This window comes from Cherax quadricarinatus, chromosome 18, assembly GCF_038502225.1.
Source record: "Cherax quadricarinatus isolate ZL_2023a chromosome 18, ASM3850222v1, whole genome shotgun sequence".
In the NCBI taxonomy this organism is placed as follows: domain Eukaryota; kingdom Metazoa; phylum Arthropoda; class Malacostraca; order Decapoda; family Parastacidae; genus Cherax; species Cherax quadricarinatus.
In genome coordinates, this window is record NC_091309.1 from 13,686,311 (window position 1) to 13,709,937 (window position 23,627).

General features: G+C 38.2%; 1 protein-coding gene and 1 long non-coding RNA gene across 13 annotated transcripts in view; one reads left to right on the forward strand and one right to left on the reverse strand.

The window, feature by feature from the left end:
* Positions 1-8,121, forward strand: part of LOC128689401 (uncharacterized) — a 45,683-nt gene extending 37,562 nt beyond the window's left edge. For 6 of the 8 annotated variants that reach the window (XR_008407159.2, XR_008407162.2, XR_008407157.2 and 3 more), the window contains one exon: positions 6,313-6,501. This is a non-coding gene — a long non-coding RNA (uncharacterized lncRNA). Of the gene's footprint in view, positions 1-6,312; positions 6,502-6,823; positions 7,862-7,937 lie in introns of those variants that run through there. The other 2 variants (XR_011392142.1, XR_008407163.2) reach the window with 2 other exon arrangements.
* The window catches only part of Cad88C (cadherin 88C), a 346,082-nt gene that overhangs the window by 14,893 nt on the left and 307,562 nt on the right, over positions 1-23,627 (reverse strand). For all 5 annotated transcript variants that reach the window (XM_070086212.1, XM_053777631.2, XM_053777630.2 and 2 more), the window contains 8 exons: positions 23,383-23,606; positions 22,967-23,155; positions 22,655-22,787; positions 20,954-21,108; positions 14,163-14,402; positions 7,876-8,061; positions 6,334-6,441; positions 5,206-5,433 (listed from right to left, as the gene is read on the reverse strand). In XM_070086212.1, coding sequence (XP_069942313.1) covers positions 5,206-5,433; positions 6,334-6,441; positions 7,876-8,061; positions 14,163-14,402; positions 20,954-21,108; positions 22,655-22,787; positions 22,967-23,155; positions 23,383-23,606 — 1,463 coding nt within the window. The remainder of the gene's footprint in view (positions 1-5,205; positions 5,434-6,333; positions 6,442-7,875; positions 8,062-14,162; positions 14,403-20,953; positions 21,109-22,654; positions 22,788-22,966; positions 23,156-23,382; positions 23,607-23,627) is intronic.

A 23,627-nucleotide genomic window follows, 5' to 3' on the forward strand; every position in this document is an offset into this window, starting at 1 on the left:
ATTGTGCATGTACTACTCTACTATTGTGCATGTATCCTTCTCTTTGTGTGTAGGAAAATGTATATTTTATGTGGTAAAATTTGTTTTTTTCATACTTTTGGGTGTCTTGCACGGATTAATTTGATTTCCATTATTTCTTATGGGGAAAATTCATTCGCATAACGATAATTTCGCATAACAATGAGCTCTCAGGAACGGACTAATATCGTTATGCGGGGGTCCACTGTACTTTAATATATGTAAAGACATACCTGACCCTCATATAACATGGATGCATTTTGAGAACAAGTCATGTAACTTTAATTGATACTATGTGAGCCCAATTTAGTAGCAAATACTACTAGGATAGATTCCAGATCCCCTTACCCTGAATCATTATTCCCACATCAGTCTCATTAATACACTTTTCTTCTTTCAACAAACCGGCCGTATCCTACCAAGGCAGGGTGGCCCAAAAAGAAAAACAAAAGTTTTTCTTTTTAAATTTAGTAATTTGTACAGGAGAATGGGTTACTAGCCCCTTGCTCCTGGCATTTTAGTCGCCTCTTACAACACGCATGGCTTAAGGAGGAAGAATTCTGTTCCACTTCCCCATGGAGATAAGAGGAAATAAACAAGAACAAGCACTAGAAAGAAAATAGAAGAAAACCAAGAGAGGTGTGTGTGTATATATACATATATATATATACATATATATATATACATATATATATATACATATATATACATATATATATATACATATATATATATATATACATATATATATTTTTTTATATTATTATCACACCGGCCGATTCCCACCAAGGCAGGGTGGCCCGAAAAAGAAAAACTTTCACCATCATTCACTCCATCACTGTCTTGCCAGAAGGGTGCTTTACACTACAGTTTTTAAACTGCAACATTAACACCCCTCCTTCAGAGTGCAGGCACTGTACTTCCCATCTCCAGAACTCAAGTCCGGCCTGCCGGTTTCCCTGAATCCCTTCATAAATGTTACTTTGCTCACACTCCAACAGCACGTCAAGTATTAAAAACCATTTGTCTCCATTCACTCCTATCAAACACGCTCACGCATGCCTGCTGGAAGTCCAAGCCCCTCGCACACAAAACCTCCTTTACCCCCTCCCTCCAACCCTTCCTAGGCCGACCCCTACCCCGCCTTCCTTCCACTACAGACTGATACACTCTTGAAGTCATTCTGTTTCGCTCCATTCTCTCTACATGTCCGAACCACCTCAACAACCCTTCCTCAGCCCTCTGGACAACAGTTTTGGTAATCCCGCACCTCCTCCTAACTTCCAAACTACTAATTCTCTGCATTATATTCACACCACACATTGCCCTCAGACATGACATCTCCACTGCCTCCAGCCTTCTCCTCGCTGCAACATTCATCACCCACGCTTCACACCCATATAAGAGCGTTGGTAAAACTATACTCTCATACATTCCCCTCTTTGCCTCCAAGGACAAAGTTCTTTGTCTCCACAGACTCCTAAGTGCACCACTCACTCTTTTTCCCTCATCAATTCTATGATTCACCTCATCTTTCATAGACCCATCCGCTGACACGTCCACTCCCAAATATCTGAATACGTTCACCTCCTCCATACTCTCTCCCTCCAATCTGATATTCAATCTTTCATCACCTAATCTTTTTGTTATCCTCATAACCTTACTCTTTCCTGTATTCACCTTTAATTTTCTTCTTTTGCACACCCTACCAAATTCATCCACCAATCTCTGCAACTTCTCTTCAGAATCTCCCAAGAGCACAGTGTCATCAGCAAAGAGCAGCTGTGACAACTCCCACTTTGTGTGTGATTCTTTATCTTTTAACTCCACGCCTCTTGCCAAGACCCTCGCATTTACTTCTCTTACAACCCCATCTATAAATATATTAAACAACCACGGTGACATCACACATCCTTGTCTAAGGCCTACTTTTACTGGGAAAAAATTTCCCTCTTTCCTACATACTCTAACTTGAGCCTCACTATCCTCGTAAAAACTCTTCACTGCTTTCAGTAACCTACCTCCTACACCATACACTTGCAACATCTGCCACATTGCCCCCCTATCCACCCTGTCATACGCCTTTTCCAAATCCATAAATGCCACAAAGACCTCTTTAGCCTTATCTAAATACTGTTCACTTATATGTTTCACTGTAAACACCTGGTCCACACACCCCCTACCTTTCCTAAAGCCTCCTTGTTCATCTGCTATCCTATTCTCCGTCTTACTCTTAATTCTTTCAATTATAACTCTACCATACACTTTACCAGGTACACTCAACAGACTTATCCCCCTATAATTTTTGCACTCTCTTTTATCCCCTTTGCCTTTATACAAAGGAACTATGCATGCTCTCTGCCAATCCCTAGGTACCTTACCCTCTTCCATACATTTATTAAATAATTGCACCAACCACTCCAAAACTATATCCCCACCTGCTTTTAACATTTCTATCTTTATCCCATCAATCCCGGCTGCCTTACCCCCTTTCATTTTACCTACTGCCTCACGAACTTCCCCCACACTCACAACTGGCTCTTCCTCACTCCTACAAGATGTTATTCCTCCTTGCCCTATACACGAAATCACAGCTTCCCTATCTTCATCAACATTTAACAATTCCTCAAAATATTCCTTCCATCTTCCCAATACCTCTAACTCTCCATTTAATAACTCTCCTCTCCTATTTTTAACTGACAAATCAATTTGTTCTCTAGGCTTTCTTAACTTGTTAATCTCACTCCAAAACTTTTTCTTATTTTCAACAAAATTTGTTGATAACATCTCACCCACTCTCTCATTTGCTCTCTTTTTACATTGCTTCACCACTCTCTTAACCTCTCTCTTTTTCTCCATATACTCTTCCCTCCTTGCATCACTTCTACTTTGTAAAAACTTCTCATATGCTAACTTTTTCTCCCTTACTACTCTCTTTACATCATCATTCCACCAATCGCTCCTCTTCCCTCCTGCACCCACTTTCCTGTAACCACAAACTTCTGCTGAACACTCTAACACTACATTTTTAAACCTACCCCATACCTCTTCGACCCCATTGCCTATGCTCTCATTAGCCCATCTATCCTCCAATAGCTGTTTATATCTTACCCTAACTGCCTCCTCTTTTAGTTTATAAACCTTCACCTCTCTCTTCCCTGATGCTTCTATTCTCCTTGTATCCCATCTACCTTTTACTCTCAGTGTAGCTACAACTAGAAAGTGATCTGATATATCTGTGGCCCCTCTATAAACATGTACATCCTGAAGTCTACTCAACAGTCTTTTATCTACCAATACATAATCCAACAAACTACTGTCATTTCGCCCTACATCATATCGTGTATACTTATTTATCCTCTTTTTCTTAAAATATGTATTACCTATAACTAAACCCCTTTCTATACAAAGTTCAATCAAAGGGCTCCCATTATCATTTACACCTGGCACCCCAAACTTACCTACCACACCCTCTCTAAAAGTTTCTCCTACTTTAGCATTCAAGTCCCCTACCACAATTACTCTCTCACTTGGTTCAAAGGCTCCTATACATTCACTTAACATCTCCCAAAATCTCTCTCTCTCCTCTGCATTCCTCTCTTCTCCAGGTGCATACACGCTTATTATGACCCACTTCTCGCATCCAACCTTTACTTTAATCCACATAATTCTTGAATTTACACATTCATATTCTCTTTTCTCCTTCCATAACTGATCATTTAACATTACTGCTACCCCTTCCTTTGCTCTAACTCTCTCAGATACTCCAGATTTAATCCCATTTATTTCCCCCCACTGAAACTCTCCTACCCCCTTCAGCTTTGTTTCGCTTAGGGCCAGGACATCCAACTTCTTTTCATTCATAACATCAGCAATCATCTGTTTCTTGTCATCCGCACTACATCCACGCACATTTAAGCAACCCAGTTTTATAAAGTTTTTCTTCTTCTCTTTTTTAGTAATTGTATACAGGAGAAGGGGTTACTAGCCCATTGCTCCCGGCATTTTAGTCGGCTCATACGACACGCATGGCTTACGGAGGAAAGATTCTTTTCCACTTCCCCATGGACAATAGAAGAAATAAAAAAGAACAAGAGCTATTTAGAAAAAGGAGAAAAACCTAGATGTATGTATATATATATATGCATGTGCGTGTCTGTGAAGTGTGACCAAAGTGTAAGTAGGAGTAGCAAGATATCCCTGTTATCTTAGCGTGTTTATGAGACAGAAAAAGAAACCAGCAATCCTACCATCATGCAAAACAGTTACAGGTTTTTGTTTCACAGTCATCTGGCAGGACGGTAGTACTTCCCTGGGTGGTTGCTGTCTACCAACCTACTATCTATATATATATATATATATATATATATATATATATATATATATATATATATATATATGCTTGTATACATGTATGTGTAGTGTGACCTAAGTGTAAGAAGTAGCAAGACATACCTGAAATCTTGCATGTTTCTTCTTTCTTTCAACACACCAGCCGTATCCCACCGAGGCGGGGTGGCCCAAAAGGAAAAACGAAAGTTTCTCCTTTTACATTTAGTAATATATACAGGAGAAGAGGTTACTAGCCCCTTGCTCCCGGCATTTTAGTCGCCTCTTACAACACGCATGGCTTACGGAGGAAGAATTCTGTTCCACTTCCCCATGGAGATAAGAGGAAATAAACAAGAATAAGAACTAGAAAGAAAATAGAAGAAAACCCAGAGGGGTGTGTATATATGTGCTTGTACATGTATGTGTAGTGTGACCTAAGTGTAAGTAGAAGTAGCAAGACGTACCTGAAATCTTGCATGTTCATGAGACAGAAAAAAGGACACCAGCAATCCTACCATCATGTAAAACAATTACAGGTTTCTGTTTTATACTCACTTGGCAGGATGGTAGTACCTCCCTGGGCAGTTGCTGTCTACCAACCTACTACCTAATACACATTTATGTAAATTTCATGCGAGAAAAAATGTATCCCAATAAAGACATTATAAAAAGTACAGGAGCAAAATAATGCTGCAAGAGCCATGTCATAAAAGGGTCAGGTATGCATAAAAAAAAAGTTTCTTTAAAGAAAGGTGAAAAAGTGTGATTAAAGTTATTTTTGTGCTATTTATTAATAATTACTATAATACTAAACAATTTAAAAAAAAAAAACTACTGGCATTTGTAGATCCTTACCTTAAAGAGATTGTCCAGGTACTCAACATTTTTGTCAATCATGGCCAACACTTGCTTCACTTCTAGAACAGAGTTATCATTACGATCCACCAGGTGCAGGTACAAATCTGTTTTTGTCTTATCAACAGTTCCATCATGATTTTCATGCACTCGAAAATCATCCACATTCACAATAGCTCCTGTGATATTCCCAAGGTAGTCACGAAAGTACTCTACTTGTTCTCGTACCTACAAATAACGTTTCATCAGTGAAATACTAATATAAACAGTAACATCATGTCATTCATCAGTACTTAAGAATCAATTTTAGTCTGATTATCTAATTCATCAACACAAATTTTTGTATGGCAACAAAAACTACGTGTACAAGATCTAACACAAATACAATCCTGAGTCTCCTGGTCACAATAAAACATGCAAGGAATATTTGAAGAATATGTAATATAGAAATAACAGTAATTTTATTTTATCCTTGGTGTCAATCTGTAACATGCTTCACATTTTAAAACCTATTTGCTTATATTTTGCACAGTATTGCTGTATCCATGAACAAAAAATTAAAACACATGACAGAAAGCTAGAATATAATGATAAACAAGTACATTTCATTATGATGAATAAAGTTAAGGCGCTGAAGTGTGCCGATTCCTGCTACAAATTTAGGTTTTTGCTGTCTGATAGGTGCTCTTTAAAATTTATGAATTGTGCAAATTCCAAACCATTATACCAAATGAAGGATTTTATGCAAAACCCTGAGTAAATTGTTTTGATATTTTAAAAATTTTAGGGCAAAAGATATTAACTTAATGAAATCCCTGTACTAAATACCTCTTTATCCTTGGAAGAGACCTAATTTCTCAAAGGACAGAAGATAAAAATTAAAGAGATATTTTTCTTTACAATGAATATCAAAGCACCCACAATGACATGCTTAATGAAAATACTTTCAGTTATTATTTGTGCTTATTCATTTACAAGTTTGTCTCATCTATAACTGTAGACTGTACATCACAAAAACGGAAAGGAAGAACAGAGTCTCTGATGAATGTTCGCTGATTACACATTATTCCTGCATATGTATTTACTTTAATTTTTCATTTTCAATAGGAATGAAGGAAACACTCTTGCCTCATCAGGTGACTGCCTAAGGATAAACCGAACTCTTTGGTCCTCCCGAAGTAAGTAGATGAACACTCGGGCTCGATCACTCCATCCACTCGAGTCATTAACATATACCTGAAACCAATGAAGTATACAGAGGTGATACCTTATATTATTAAACAGAATTCAACACTGCATATGACATATTTATCCCATACCTAATATCAGCTTGACTAAATTATTAGTTGATGAACCCTTCAGAACAGATGCCTCTATACTGAAGGGCACTTTATCCAAGGGATTGTAGTCATCCTTTTCTTCTTTTTTATCAAATCTGATCTCCCATTCATAACCACTATGACCCCTATGGGTTTAGAGCCTTCCCATGAATAAATAATAAAAATAATAGTAATAATTTGTCAATGAAGTTCATTAATTTTTCAGATGAATATGTTTTTCATGTCAACTTTTCCAAGAGATGTATGAGTAATTTTTTTTTTTTTTTTTTTTCAACAAGTCGGTCGTCTCCCACCGAGGCAGGGTGACCCAAAAAAAAAAAGAAAGAAAATCCCCAAAAAGAAAATACTTTCATCATCATTCAACACTTTCACCACACTCACACATTATCACTGCTTTTGCAGAGGTGCTCAGAATACAACAGTTTAGAACCATATACGTATAGAGATACACAACATATCCCTCCAAACTGCCAATATCCCAAACCCCTCCTTTAAAGTGCAGGCATTGTACTTCCCATTTCCAGGACTCAAGTCCGACTATATGAAAATAACCGGTTTCCCTGAATCCCTTCACTAAATATTACCCTGCTCACACTCCAATAGATCGTCAGGTCCCAAGTATCATTCGTCTCCATTCACTCCTATCTAACACGCTCATGCACGCTTGCTGGAAGTCCAAGCCCCTCAAATGAGTAATATAGTCACATATTATTGTGTAGATTAGTAATTTATCATTCATCTGATATTATAAAACTCCATTTCATCTGGCTCGTATGAAGTAGATGGCATCAGGGAACCTGCAATTTGGCCTTATGGCCAAATTGCAGGTGATGAGGTGCTGGTGCTGGAGTCAATACGTACCTGGGAATGCCTTACATATGGTACTTAGCTAAATTTAAGGCAAGACATGAAATGGGTTTAAAAAGTAAGTACAGATGTGTTATAAATATTATATTTACGTATAGGGAAATGTTCAACCCAGGTTACACAGTATAGCAATATGATAACATACAGATTAAAATTTATTTAAAATTTTATATCATTTGTTAAAGAGAATCTCTTCTTCACTTTAATTATAAGTGTATAATTAGCTCTAGCATTATATTGCTTTTTGTTTCTTTGGGAAGGATATTCTGTATTTTAAATCCTTTTATTTGCCAAGCTTCTTAATTTAACACATTAAGCTAAATGCGTGGAATATCAGTGGTAGTTTTTTTTCTGTATGATGTCCTTGGGTTCTGGTAAAGTTCTCAATGGAGGTTTCCCAACAACCTTTATACTACAAGAATACAAATAGAGTTTAAAAAATAAAATAAGATTTTTCTATTACCTTAAAATCAAAATATCCTTTCATTCCCTTCTGAGGATCAAAATTTAATTTCACAATTCCAGAAACAGGATCAACAATGAATGGAGATCTGCGGACATTATCCAGGTTTTCTGAAAGGGTCTCTTGTACACTGCCATCCATGTAGTACCTCAAACGGCTGTTTTCTTTTGCGTCTGGATCAACAGCCTGAAAAAATTATATATTTATTTTGGGAAGAAAATACTGTAATAAAAGATGACCACTACAGTACAGTTTTTTTCTGTTATTCATATACAGTAAGAGGAAAAACATATTTCTATACAGGTGGACTAAATTCAAATGCCCTTGTAATCTTATGATGCAGTTTGAGGATTAATTTAGTGATGAAAACATGATAACTGGATGGATTTCCCCTGCATGTCACTGTGGATGTGACCAGGACTTGTTAAGCATATCATACATAAAAGAATATACTTTTGCATGGGGGGGGGGTTGCAGAGGTACACCGGCTGTCTCCCACCATGGCAGGGTGACCAAAAAAAAAAAAAAAAAAAAAAAAAAGAGAAAACACTTTTACCATTATTCATTTATTTCATCATCTTGCCAGAGGCAGGCTGACATCACAGTTCAGATGTCAACTTGTATTTAAAAAATAAAAGGATTCATTATATTGTTAAGGTATATTTTCTCATACACTATAACTGAGCATATAGTATTACTGAAGCATATTCTCATGCTTCAACATTTACACTCTTCAGCATGAGGTTTATTATCCCTCTTGAACCATGTTTGGTCTACAGGAGTGGTACAAATACATTGGAAGTCTGCTATGGTCCTTCCTCTTTGAAACTAGGTATGTCCAGCTGCAGTGCCTCCCATTATAGATCCATACTTCGATTTGCATATTAATGGTTAACCATAAACTAGTATGGTACTTGAAGACACACAATTGTATATCCCCACATCAGCTTCTATATAGAAGGAGCCATTCTACTATTTATTGACCCTCTAATGTGCCTTGTTATATATACGTATATAAAGTGCCTTTGCCAAAAACTGGTTTGTGGTGGCAGTGTTTTTCGATTAATTTTTTTTTTTCAACAAGTCGGCCGTCTCCCACCAAGGCAGGGTGACCCAAAAAGAAAGAAAATCCCCAAAAAGAAAATACTTTCATCATCATTCAACACTTTCACCTCACTCACACATAATCACTATTTTTGCAGAGGTGCTCAGAACACAACAGTTTAGAAGCATATACGTATAAAGATACACAACATATCCCTCCAAACCACTAATATCTCGAACCCCTCCTTTAGAGTGCAGGCATTGTACTTCCCATTTCCAGGACTCAAGTCCGGCTATATAAAAATAACCGGTTTCCCTGAATCCCTTCACTAAATATTACCCTGCTCACACTCCAACAGATCGTCAGGTCCCAAATACCATTCGTCTCCATTCACTATCGAACAAGCTCATGCATGCCTGCTGGATGTCCAAGCCCCTTGCCCACAAAACCTCCCTCACCCCTTCCTTCCAACCTTTTCAAGGATTACCCCTACCCCGCCTTCCTTCTTCTACAGATTTAAATGCTCTCCATGTCATTCTACTTTGATCCATTCTCTCTAAATGACCAAACCACCTCAACAACCCCTCTTCAGCCCTCTGGCTAATACCTTTATTAACTCCACACCTTCTCCTAAATTCCACACTCCGAATTTTCTGCATAATATTTACGCCACACACTGCCCTTAGACAGGACATCTCCACTGCCTCCAACCGCCTCCTTGCTGCTGCATTCACAACCCAAGCTTCATACCCATATAAGAGTGTTGGTACTACTATACTTTCATACATTCCCTTCTTTGCCTCCAGAGATAATGTTTTTTGACTTCACATATACCTCAATGCACCACTCACCTTTTTTCCCCTCATCAATTCTATGATTAACCTCATCCTTCATAAATCCATCCGCCGACACGTCAACTCCCAAATATATGAAAACATTTACTTGTTCCATACTCCTCCTCCCCAATTTGATATCCATTTTTTCTTTATCTAAATCATTTGATACCCTCATCACCTTACTCTTTTCTATGTTCACTTTCAACTTTCTACCTTTACGCACACTCCCAAACTCATCCACTATGCAATTTTTCTTTAGAATCTCCCATAAGCACAGTATCATCAGCAAAAAGTAACTGTATCAATTCCCATTTTGTATTTGATTCCCCATAATTTAATCCCACCCCTCTCCCCAACACCCTAGCATTTACTTCTTTTACAACTCCATCTATAAAAATATTAAACAACCATGGTGACATTACACATCCCTGTCTAAGACCTACTTTTACCGGGAAGTAGTCTCCCTCTCCTCTACACATCCTAACCTGAGCCTCACTATCCTCATAAAAACTCTTTACAGCATTTAGTAACTTACCACCTATTCCATACACTTGCAACATCTGCCACATTGTTCCCCTATCCACTATCATATGCCTTTTCTAATCCATAAATGCAATAAAAACTTCCCTACCTTTATCTAAATACTGTTCACATATATGCTTCAATGTAAACACTTGATCTACACATCCCCTACCCACTCTGAAACCTCCTTGCTCATCCGCAATCCTATATTCTGTCTTACCTCTAATTCTTTCAATGATAACCCTACCATACACTTTTCCTGGTATACTCAGTAAACTTATTCCTCTATAATTTTTACAATCTCTTTTGTCCCCCTTCCCTTTATATAAAGGGACTATACATGCCAGTCCCTAGGTACCTTCCCCTCTTTCATACTTTTATTAAACAAAAGTACCAACCACTCCAACACTATATCCCCCCCCTGCTTTTAACATTTCTGTCATGATCCCATCAGTTCCAACTGCTTTACCCCCTTTCATTCTACGTAATGCCTCACGTACCTCCCCCACAATTACATTCTGCTCTTCTTCACTCCTATAAGATGGTATACCTCCCTGGCCAGTGCATGAAATTACCGCCCCTCTTTCTTCCTCAACATTTAAAAGTTCCTCAAAATATTCTCGCCATCATTCTAATACCTCCCTCTCCCCATCTACTAACTCCCCTACTCTGCTACTCTGTTTTTAAATGACAAATCCATACATTCTTAGGCTTTCTTAACTTGTTTAACTCGCTCCAAAATTTTTTCTTATTTTCATTAAAATTTCTTGACAATGCCTCTCCCACTCTATCATCTGCTCTCCTTTTGCACTCTCTCACCACTCTCTTCACCTTTCTTTTACTCTCCATATACTCTGCTCTTCTTATAACACTTCTGCTTTGTAAAAACCTCTCATAAGCTAATTTTTTCTCTTTTATCACACCCTTTACTTCCTCATTCCAATAATCACTCATCTTTCCTCCTGCCCCCACCCTCCTATAACCACAAACTTCTGCCCCACATTCTAATACTGCATTTTTAAAACTCATCTAACCCTCTTCAATCCCTCCCACTACTCATCTTTGCACTAGCCCACCTTTCTGCCAATAGTCGCTTATATCTCACCCGGACTTCCTCCTCCTTTAGTTTATACACTTTCACTTCCCTCCTACTTGTTGTTGCCACCTTCCTCTTGTCCTATCTACCTCTTACTCTAACTATAGCTACAACTAAATAATGATCCGATATATCAGTTGCCCCCTCTATAAACGTGTACATCCTGGAGCCTACCCATTAACCTTTTATCCACCAATACATAATCTAACAAACTACTTTCATTACATGCTACATCATACCTTGTATATTTATTTATCCCCTTTTTCATAAACTATGTATTACTTATTACCAAATCTCTTTCTACACATAGCTCAATTAAAGGCTCCCCATTTACATTTACCCCTGGCACCCCAAATTTACCTACTACTCCCTCCACAACATTTTTACCCACTTTAGCATTGAAATCCCCAACCACAAGTACTCTCACACTTGGTTCAAAACTCCCCATGCATTCACTCAACATTTCCCCAAATCTCTCTCTCTCCTCTGCACTTCTCTCTTCTCCAGGTGCATATATGCTTACTATAACCCACTTTTCACATCCAACCTTTATTTTACTCCACATAATCCTTGAATTAATACATTTATAGTCCCTCTTTTCCTGCCATATCTTATCCTTCAACATCATTGCTACTCCTTCTTTAGCTCTAACTCTATTTGAAACCCCTGACCTAATCCCATTTATTCCTCTCCACTTAAACTCTCCCACTCCTTTCAGCTTTGTTTCACTTAAAGCCAGGACATCCAGCTTCTTCTCATTCATAACATCCACAATCATCTCTTTCTTATCATTTGCACAACATCCACGCACATTTAGACTTCCCACTTTGACAATTTTCTTCTTATTCTTTTTAGTAATCTTGACAGGAAAAGGGGTTACTAGCCCATTGTTCCCGGCATTTTAGTTGACTTTTACAACACGCATGGCTTACGGAGGGAAGATTCTTATTCTACTTCCCCATGGATATAAAAGGAAAAGTAGTAAGACCAAGAACTATTAAGATAAAATCAAAGAAAACTCAGATGAGTGTGTATAAATAAATGTGTACATGTATGTGTAGTGTGACCTAAGTGTAAGTAGAAGTAGCAAGACATACCTGTAATCTTGCATATTTATGAGAGACAAAAGACACCAGCAATCCTACCATCATGTAAAACAATTACAGGCTTTTGTTTTACACTCACTTGGCAGGACGGTAGTACCTCCCTGGGTGGTTGCTGTCTACCAACCTAAATATGATGTGGATACATCTTACCTCAGGTCCATTCTTTTATCTTATGAAGCTAAATCCCACTTTTTCTGAAGGCCTTTGAAACAGACTGACACTTTCATGTCTGAATAATAACCATTTCTCTTCAGACTTTGTTAAAGCAAAACTCATTCCACAGGGAAGAGCTCTTAGCACAACTATTTTTATTAGCTATTAATATCCTAGTTTAGAGAATTTGGTCTGTTTTACATATAGATTATTTTGCCATTGCTTGTGCAGATAGATATTCAGTAAATTTCTACCACCTTACAGACAGCACATCACATGACTTCAAGTTCTCAGTATCTAAAACTAAATTATATTTTCTTGGTTACCTGTTATTCCATGTTTCATACTCTCCCTTTCTGCCAAACAAATTTCTGGGTCTCCATTTTGACTGAAGAATGTCATGGATATTATATGTGATACTCAGTTACCTCTTGTCAATTCCAGGGGACACCACCCCCACAGCCTAATCCCAGTGCCAGCTACTTTCCTAACATATACTGCATGCTAGGTGTTACTTAGATTGAATTTACTTAAAATTTTGTTATGCTTTACCTAGGGGTCCAAGATTTCTCTTCTTAGCCCTCGTATGACATTGATTTTATCTAAACTCGATTATGGAAATTAGGTGTATTCATCTGATGCAACAGCTATTCTCTCCAAGCTTCATGATCTCTATCAAGACTGTCTTAGTGCTTTTCACTCATCTCAGTTGAAAGCCTATATGTATAGTTTTATGTTTCTTAATGATAAGACCAACAAGATAGTCACTGTATGCTCCCTTGTTTACTTTCATTACCCTATGACCTATATAATAATCACACTAATAAGTGAAGCTGGTACTTTCAATCCTTACCCTTTATTACATCCTTTGATCTTCATCCTTAAACTCTGGTCACTTTTCTCAATCTATCTCTGTTTCTTTTCATCCTGTTCAGTCAACTTTTCTATTCCACCTTCAGAAGTACTGATAATTCAAGTACTGTAATGTAAATCCCTCCCTTCCCTTTCCAAAGTCTCTTATCACTGTTATGGATATGCATGCCCTCTTCCCTGTTCATTTTTATTTGCTGTACATGCACATGCTACTACCATGAACTTGCAGCCATCATTTAAACTGCTTTTCTTCCTTCTTAGCTGATTCAAAGTACATTGCAAGCTCTTCAGAGCTTTGACTCCTCGCATTCCATTATTCTTCACATCTAACACCGGCCATGTCACCTCTCCAGCAAACAAAAATGTCATCTTTTGTTAGTTCCCTAGTCATTCTGGCATTCTGGGAAATGAACTTGCAGACACTTCTGTATGTTCCACAGTCCAGGACCTGCTTCTATAGGAAAGCATCATCAAAAATATAACCAAAACTAATATTCATGTTGTGTATAAATAGAAATTCTACAAAACAACATTTGTGAAGACTAGTAGATGGTTTTGGGAGAGGACCAGCTTATAATATAACTATGGTCTCTCACATGACAGAAAAGAACATGGATGTATAGTATAAGCAGTATTAAACTTTAAATAAAAATTACCGTTAATCTCATGACTTCGAGGCCAAAGTGTGATGCAGTTGTTATGCCTCCAGTAAATACTTCACGGGTGAACTTTGGAGCATTGTCATTGATGTCATTAACAAACACATAAACTTTTAAAAGTGTGTCATCTCGGGGGTCGAAGAAGGCAACAGGCTCAGGTAACGTGAGGCAGTCCTCTGTGGCCTTGATCAGTAGCGTGTAGTGGTCCTCAATTTCACGATCCAGCTCCTTCATTGTCTGAAATGAGTAGTTGGAGAGGCATTTTAATACGATCTCATCATTGTACAACTTTTCCACCATTCAAAGGAAGGTGTAAAACACATTTTCCCCTACAAACCTGTGCAAGGAAGGACTGGGGTTACATTTCTAGAGGTACAACAAAACTAGAAACAGTACATAAGAACATAAGAACATAAGAAAGGAGGAACACTGCAGGAGGCCTGCTGGCCCATACTAGGCAGGTCCTTTACAATTCATCCCACTAACAAAACATTTACCCAACCCGATTTTCAATGCTACCCAAGAAATAAGCTCTGATGTGAAAGTCCCACTCAAATCCAACCCTTCCCACTCATGTACTTATCCAACCTAGATTTGAAACTACCCAAAGTCCTAGCCTCAATAACCCAACTAGGTAGACTGTTCCACTCATCAACTACCCTATTTCCAAACCAATACTTTCCTATGTCCTTTCTAAATCTAAACTTATCTAATTTAAATCCATTACTGCGGGTTCTCTCTTGGAGAGACATCCTCAAGACCTTATTAATATCCCCTTTATTAATACCTATCTTCCACTTATACACTTCGATCAGGTCTCCCCTCATTCTTCGTCTAACAAGTGAATGTAACTTAAGAGTCTTCAATCTTTCTTCATAAGGAAGATTTCTGATGCTATGTATTAATTTAGTCATCCTACGCTGAATGTTTTCTAACGAATTTATGTCCATTTTGTAATACGGAGACCAGAACTGAGCTGCATAATCAAGGTGAGGCCTTACTAATGATGTATAAAGCTGCAGTATGACCTCTGGACTTCTGTTGCTTACACTTCTTGATATAAATCCCAGTAATCTATTTGCCTTATTACGTACGCTTAGGCATTGCTGTCTTGGTTTAAGGTTGCTGCTCACCATAACCCCCAAGTCCTTTTCGCAATCTGTATGGCTAAGTTCTACATCATTTAATTTATAAGTACTAGGGTTATGGGCACTCCCAAGCTTCAGAACCTTGCACTTATCTACATTGAACTGCATCTGCCACTTTTCTGACCAAGAATAGAGTTTGTTTAAATCCTCCTGAAGTTCCCTAACATCTACGTTTGAATCAATTATCCTACCTATCTTTGTGTCATCGGCGAATTTGCTCATATCACTAGTAATTCCCTCATCAAGATCATTGATATATATTATAAACAACAACGGGCCCAAGACTGATCCCTGTGGAACGCCACTTGTTACAGATCCCCACTCGGATTTAACCCCATTTATGGACACTCTCTGCTTCCTGTCAGTGAGCCATGACTCGATCCACGAGAGCACTTTTCCCCCAATGCCATGGGCTGCCACTTTCTTTAACAGTCTATGGTGCGGAACTCTATCAAAAGCCTTACTAAAATCTAAGTAAATAATATCAAATTCTTTATTGTGGTCAACAGCCTCAAAAGCTTTACTGAAGAAAGTTAATAAATTAGTTAGACAAGACCGGCCTCTTGTGAATCCATGCTGAGTATCATTAATCAAGCTATGCTTATCGAGATGGCTTCTTATAATCTCAGCTATAATTGACTCTAGTAATTTGCCTACAATTGAGGTCAGGCTTATTGGGCGGTAATTTGACGGTAACGACTTGTCCCCTGTTTTAAAAATAGGAGTTACATTAGCCATCTTCCACATATCAGACACTACACCTGTTTGAAGAGATAAATTAAAAATATTAGTTAATGGTTCACAGAGTTCCATTTTGCATTCCTTAAGAACCCTTGAAAAAACCTCATCAGGACCCGGCGACTTATTTTGCTTCAGTCTGTCTATCTGCCTCACAACCATCTCACTAGTGACTGTGATGTTACATAATTTATCTTCTTCTAGCCCACTGTAAAAATTAATTACTGGAATATTGTTAGTGTCTTCCTGTGTAAAAACTGAGAGAAAATAATTATTTAAAATCAAGCACATTTCATTCTCATTGTCAGTAAGGTGCCCATAGTTATTTTTAAGGGGACCTATCTTATCTCTAACTTTTGTTCTATAGACCTGGAAAAAACTTTTTGGGTTAGTTTTAGAATCCCTAGCAACTTTAATTTCATAGTCCCTTTTAGCTTTTCTTATCCCCTTTTTAATGTCCCTCTTAATGTCAATATACTGATTCATAAGATGACCCTCACCTCTTTTGATACGCCTATAAATTCCTTTCTTATGCCCTAGTAGATATTTGAGCCTATTATTCATCCATTTTGGGTCATTTCTATTTGATCTAATTTCTTTATATGGGATAAACGCTCTTTGAGCAGCATGTATAGTGTTCAGAAAACTGTCATATTGATAGCTCTCTTCGTTACCCCAGTCAACAGATGATAAGTGTTCTTTAAGCCCATCGTAATCTGCTAAGCGAAAATCTGGGACTGTTACTGAGTTATCGCTACTATCGTACTTCCATTCAATGCTAAATGTAATTGATTTGTGGTCGCTAGCACCCAGTTCCTCTGAAATTTCTAAATTATTAACAAGGGATTCATTGTTTGCCATAACTAAGTCAAGCAGGTTATTTCCCCTTGTAGGTTCTGTCACAAACTGCTTCAAAAAACAATCCTGAAATACTTCTAAGAAGTCGTACGATTCTAAATTCCCAGTCAAGAAATTCCAATCAACATGACTAAAGTTAAAGTCTCCTAGAATTACTACATTATCGTGCCTTGTGGCCTTAACAATTTCCTCCCATAGTAGTTTCCCTTGGTCCCTATCTAAGTTAGGGGGACGGTATATCACTCCTAAAATCAGTTTTTCATGCCCCTCTGAAAATTCTATCCAAACAGACTCTGTATGTGTTACTTCAGACTTAATACCCGTTTTTATGCAACAGTTCAAGCGATCTCGGACGTACAATGCCACCCCAACCCCCCTCCCAATACTTCTATCTTCTTGGAACAATTTAAAACCCTGAATATGACATTCCGCAGGCATGTCCCGACTTTTTGAATTAAACCACGTCTCAGTTAAGGCAAATACATCAATGTTACCTACACTAGCAACTAATCTCAACTCGTCCATCTTATTCCTAGCACTACGGCAATTAGCATAATAAACATTGAAAGACTCTCCTTTCTCTTTACCCTTCCTGCTCATTTCTATTTTTCTACTAAACCTATTACCGTCTTTATCACCCAAGGTCCCTGGCTTTTCAATATCTATCTCGTTCTTATTATTACTAGTTCCCCTAGAACTCGTAATATTACTACACTGGGACTTCACTGTTTTCCTGCCAAAACCCATACCACTAACTATTCCTAGTTTAAAGTCCTAACTGCTCCCTCCACTGCAGTTGCCAGTGCTCCCACCCCACACCTAGATAAGTGAACCCCATCCCTAGCATACATGTCATTTCTGCCATAGAAGAGGTCCCAGTTGTCAATGAATGTTACCGCATTTTCCTTACAGTATTTGTCCAGCCAGCAATTGACACCAATTGCCCTGGACAACCATTCACTTCCAACTCCCCTCCTTGGCAAAATACCACATATGAGAGGGTTCCCACCCTTACTTCTAATTATTTCTATTGCTGACCTATACCTGCTAATCAGGTCCTCACTCCTACGTCTGCCAACATCGTTGCCTCCAGCACTGAGACAGATAATAGGATTGCTCCCATTACCTCTCATGATGTCATCCAGACGGCTAACAATATCCTCCATCCCAGCCCCAGGAAAGCAAACTCTCTGTCTCCTACTCCTGTCCTTCAAGCAGAACGCCCTATCCATATACCTAACTTGGCTATCCCCAACAACAACAATATTCTTACCTTCCTTAATGTCTTTCGTCGTGTCGTTCCCAGTAGTCAACTCACATTCGTCGGGTAGCACTGAGAATGTATTGGATGTTTCCACAACAGTTTCCACGGCAGTCTCTTTCTTCTTCATCGTTTCTACCTTTCCATTCGTCTTCTTGATCGTCAACTTCTTTCCCTGCTGTCCAGCCACTGACCAGTTTCCCTTCTTGACCTGAGGACTCAAAACAGGAGGACTACTACGAATCTTCTTGTTCTCCTCGGTCAATCGCCGAATTTCCAAATTCGCCAACCTCAATTCTTCCTTAAGCTGTTGGTAAAGTTGCTCGATGGAGGGCATCTTGCTTCAATTCTAGAGAGCGCGCAAACAGGTCTTCACAGAGCCAAGTACACGTCAACAAATAATACAAATTTCAACCTAAGTAAATGTTTTGTTTTACATTAGGATTCATTTTGGATTTTAGACCATACCTCTGTACTACAGGTTTATCAGTCTAATCTGGTTAATACTGATATTCTTAAATAAAAAGTACAGCATCAAAATAAAAAGATTTGGAAGTGTGAAACCCAACAAACCAGAAAATCAGATATAGTAGAACCGCTGTATCCAATGATTCAGTTTCCATGGTTTTAGTTATCTACGGTTTACCGTATCCCAAAAATAACCCTTATGTTTTGCTTAATAATGGCCCAAAAGTGCAAAAGTAGTGATGCTGGCAATTCTTCAAAGCCTAAGAGAAGCTGTGAAGTGCTTCCCATGAGTGAAAATGGGCTAAGTCTAGACTTATTTTCCATAAGAAATAATGTAAATTCAATTAATCAATTCCAGACACAAAAATATTAACAAAAAATACATTTTATAGAGAAGATCTATAGTTTTACATACAGAAAACAATGAGAAATAAATATAAAGCACTAATGAAATGGATAAATGAACATTTAAATAACTTTTACCTTTACTGAAGACTCTTGTTGGTGAATGGAAGATGGCAAGGAGGGGAGAGAGAGGAGAGGTTATCTCTACCACCCTCTACCACCATTCAATTCTATTGTGTTTCTCGCCTTCTTTATCAAAGGGTTGGCACTTGGAACCTTCTTTGGCCCCATGGTGGCTTATTTAGCAGTCACACTCAATAAACAAGCACAAAAAAAAAAAATGGATTTATTACGAAATGTTTCATATGAATGCGTAGGGTAATGTTCACTCAACAAGAAACAAAGCCAGTTTACCTGGAGAGGGTTTCAGGGGTCAATGCCCCTGTGGCCCAGTCTGAGACCGGGCCTCATGGTGGATCAGGGTCTGATCAACCAGGCTGTTACTGCTGGCCACATGCAAGCTGACGTACAAACCACAGCCCGGTTGGTCAGGTACTGACTTTAGGTGCCTGTCTAGTGCCTTCTTGAAGACAGCCAGGGGTCTATTGGTAATCCCCCTTATGTATGCTGGGAGGCAACGGGCCCTGGACACTTATTGTGTTGTCTCTCAGCGTACTCGTGGTGCCCCTGCTTTTCATCGGGGAAATGTTGCATCTCATGCCGAGTCTTTTGCTTTCACATGGAGTGATTTTCATGTGCAGGTTTGGTACCAATCCCTCCAGGACCTTCCAAGTGTATATTATCATGTATCTCTCTCGCCTGCATTCAAGGGAATACAGATCAAGGACCTTCAACCTTTCCCAATAGTTTAGTTGCCTTATTGCACTTGTGTGTGCCGTGAAAGTTCTTTGTACACTCTCCAGGTCTGCAATGTCGCCAGCCTTGAAGGGGGCCATTAGTGTACAGCAGTATTCCAGCCTAGAGAGCACAAGCGATTTGAAGAGAATCATCATGGGCTTGGCCTCCCTAGTTTTGAAGATTCTCATTATCCATCCTATCATTTTCCTAGCGGATGAGGTAGATACATTGTTGTGGTCTTTGAAGGTGAGATCCTCTGACATTATCACTCCCAGGTCCTTCACATTACTTTTCCTCTCCATTGTATGGTTAGAATTTGTGGTATACCCTGGTATACTCTGTGTGTGAGGGGCTTGGGTTTCCAGCAAGCGTGCACGAGCATGTTAGACAGGAGCGAATGGAGACAAATGGTTTTTTAGGACTTGACGTGCTGTTGGAGTGGAAGCAAGGTAACATTTGTGAAGGGATTCATTTATGAAGGTAACATTTATGAAGGGATCCAACAGGCTGGACTTGAGTCCTGGAGATGGGAAGTACAGTGTCTGCACTATGAAGGAGGGGTGTTAATGCTGCAGTTTTATAACTGTAGTGTAGGCATGCCTCTGGCAAGGCAGTAATGATGATGAAAGTTTTTCTTTTTCAGGCCACCCTGCCTTGGTGAGAAATGGCCGATGTGTTAATAAAAAAAATAAAAAATCCTGTTAGTGTATTCTTTTCTATTCTTTACTAGTAGCTGCCTCACATGAGTAATGAGGTGATAATGATGATGATGATAATAAATGACATTCACAAAGATTACAACTGTCATCCTCAGTATCACTAAACCTTAGTTTCTATAATAATTTCAAACGAAATTTTCAATCACTGCAGCAGTACTTGTAAAAGCTTTTGGAAAAATCAAATCTAATCATTCTTCTGATATCTAGCACTTGCATAAAAGTCACCTAAGATGCAAAGAACATACAGAAATTTAATGAAATTTCTGTATGCATTCATAGATTTCTCTTTCATATTTTATCAACATGTACAATTACTGTAGCACATTTCTACTGCTTTTTATTAAAATAAATCTAATGAAGTGTAATAGGAATATTTTTTTATTCTGTACTTACTGAAAGTTCATGCGAGAAACTCTCAAGATTAAAAGTTCCATATTCATCTCCACCAACGATGAAATAACATACATGGGCACTTCTGTCTTCATCAACATCATCCAGGTCTACTGTGTCTGCTAACTTTGCCCTTTCTGTACCTGGTGCCTTATGTTCTGTAGAATTGATTACTAGTTAAAACAAGAAAGTAGAATGCATGAAAAACCTGTAATGCCACTTTAAAATCAATAAATTATAAATTTCACAACTTTGGTTCCTAGTTCTAATGAATAATGCAATAAAAATCTCACACAATCAAGTACAGTCACACCTCATAAATCTAAATTCTACATAAATGAAAACTACTTCAGTGAAATACTACACTTGATCTTACCAATCCTCATTTACTAAAATAAATTATAACAGCAAATTTGAGTTTCTAAAAGCATGAGTACACACACAACATATACAGGTGAATTTTTTTTTTTTCACAAGTCGGCTGTCTCATACAGGTGAATGTGTTCGGATATTTGGGAGTGGACATGTCAGCAGATGGGTACATGAAAGACAAGGTAAACCACAGAAATGATGAAGGAAAAAAGGTAGGTGGTGAATTGAGGTATCTGTGGAGACTTAAACATTATCTATGGAGGCAAAGAGGGGGAATGTATGAGTGTGTAGTAGTACCAACATTCTTATATGGGTGTGAAACATGGGTTTTGAATTTTGCAGAGGAGGAGGAGGCTGGAGGCAGTGGAGATGATGTGTCTAAGGGCAATGTGTAACGTCAATATTATGCAGAGAATTCGTAGTTTGGAGATTAGGAGGTGTGGAATACTGAAAGTATTATCCAGAGGGCTGAGGAAGGGTTGTTGAGGTGATTGGTCATTTAGAGAGGATGGAGCAATATAGGAAGACTTGGAGGGTAAGCAAGTTAACATATATGAAAGAATTCAGGCAAAATTAGTAAGCCCGACTTAAGTACCATAGATGGGAAGTACAGTGCCTTCACTCAGAAGTAGGGTGATGATATCACTGATTGTGATATCAGCAGACTTCTGACAAGACAGCAGTTGAATAATAGTAAATGTGTTTTCTTTTTGGGTCACACTGCCTTGATGGGACATGCCCATTGAGGTAAAAAAAAATATTATAATTTTTATTATTATTATAGTGTAAGAAAATATATACAAACTTCTATTCAGTATTCAAAATGAGTTCTATATATAGTGAAATGCATTTACAGCTATGTATGACTATCTAGTTTAATACAATAAATAAAGCTAAAACTAATTTTTTTTAATTGCATAGTACATGTGGGGTAGAGGGAAGGAGGGATACAAGTCATCCTAGGAAAGGTAGGAGGGAGGGAGGGAGGGTAAAGGTTTTGTGTTTGAGGGGCTTGGACATTAAGAGGCTTGAGTGAGTGGAGACCAGTGGTTTTTATGATTTGATGTGCTGTTGAAGTGTAAACAAGGAAACATTTACAAAGAGATTCAGGGATACTGGTTAGCCAGACTTGAGTTCTACAGGCAGGAAGTACAGTGCCTTCACTCTGAAGGAGTGATGGGAATGTTGCAGTTTGAGGGGTCATCTGAACTGTTATGTCAGTATACTTCTGGCAAGACTGACTGAATGAATGATGATGAAAGTGTTTCTTCTTTTTCAGGTAACCTTACCTCAATGGGAGATGGCCACTATTAAAAATAAAGTTTCTCTTACCTGTAAAATTTACTGTTACTTCATCTTGCAAGAACTGAGGCTCAAAGTCATTTACATTTCTGACGTAAATAGTCAAGTCAAGATCACTAGATAGTGGGGTTGGAACGCCTTGATCATATGCTTCAACACGGATCTGTAGTGAAATGATGTATGTTATAGATTTCATCATTAAAATACAATACTGAATGGGTGAAACAAAATTGCAACATACTTTCTATCGTGAACCACATACAGAAACGATGGAATTATGAAAGCAACATTTAAACTGCAAAAGATGCACAACTTAAATAAATCTGATAACAAAATACTAACCTCGTAAATCTTTTGTCTCTCTCGATCAAGCGGTTTCTGAAGTAGTACTGCCCCTGTAACCTGATCAATGGTGAATGTCTGCCAGTTACCTAATGCATCTTTTAAGATTCTGTAATGTACTGCTCCATTTATTCCTATATCTTCATCTGTGGCTCGCACCTGGATCACCAAACTTCCAACAGTGGCATTCTGACAATGATATTACATGTTAAAAATAATATCCCACACAGAATTTATTGCTGAGAAAATACATCCTACTTTACATGGGTACTAAAATTTTAGAATAAACAAACATTATGTCAACACCTGAGATTTATGTGTACAAATACACAACACATCTAAAAATTGAAGAATCATGGTTCAATATTTATTCTGAAAAGTGCAAAACCTAATTATAAAAAAAAGTGAAGACTAACCTCAGGAACACGTATTGTTAGATTAGCTGATGGAGAGACAAACTGAGGTGCATGATCATTAAAATCAGCCACACAAATATTGATCTGTGATGTAACAGAATTTGGTGGAAATCCTCTGTCTTGTGCTTGTATTAACAATGAGTAGTTTCCATATTGTCCTACCAATGGTTTTGCAGCAAATATCTGAGCAGCGGTTTGTTCTATTACACGAACATCAAATAAACCTAGAAAAACAGACAAATTAT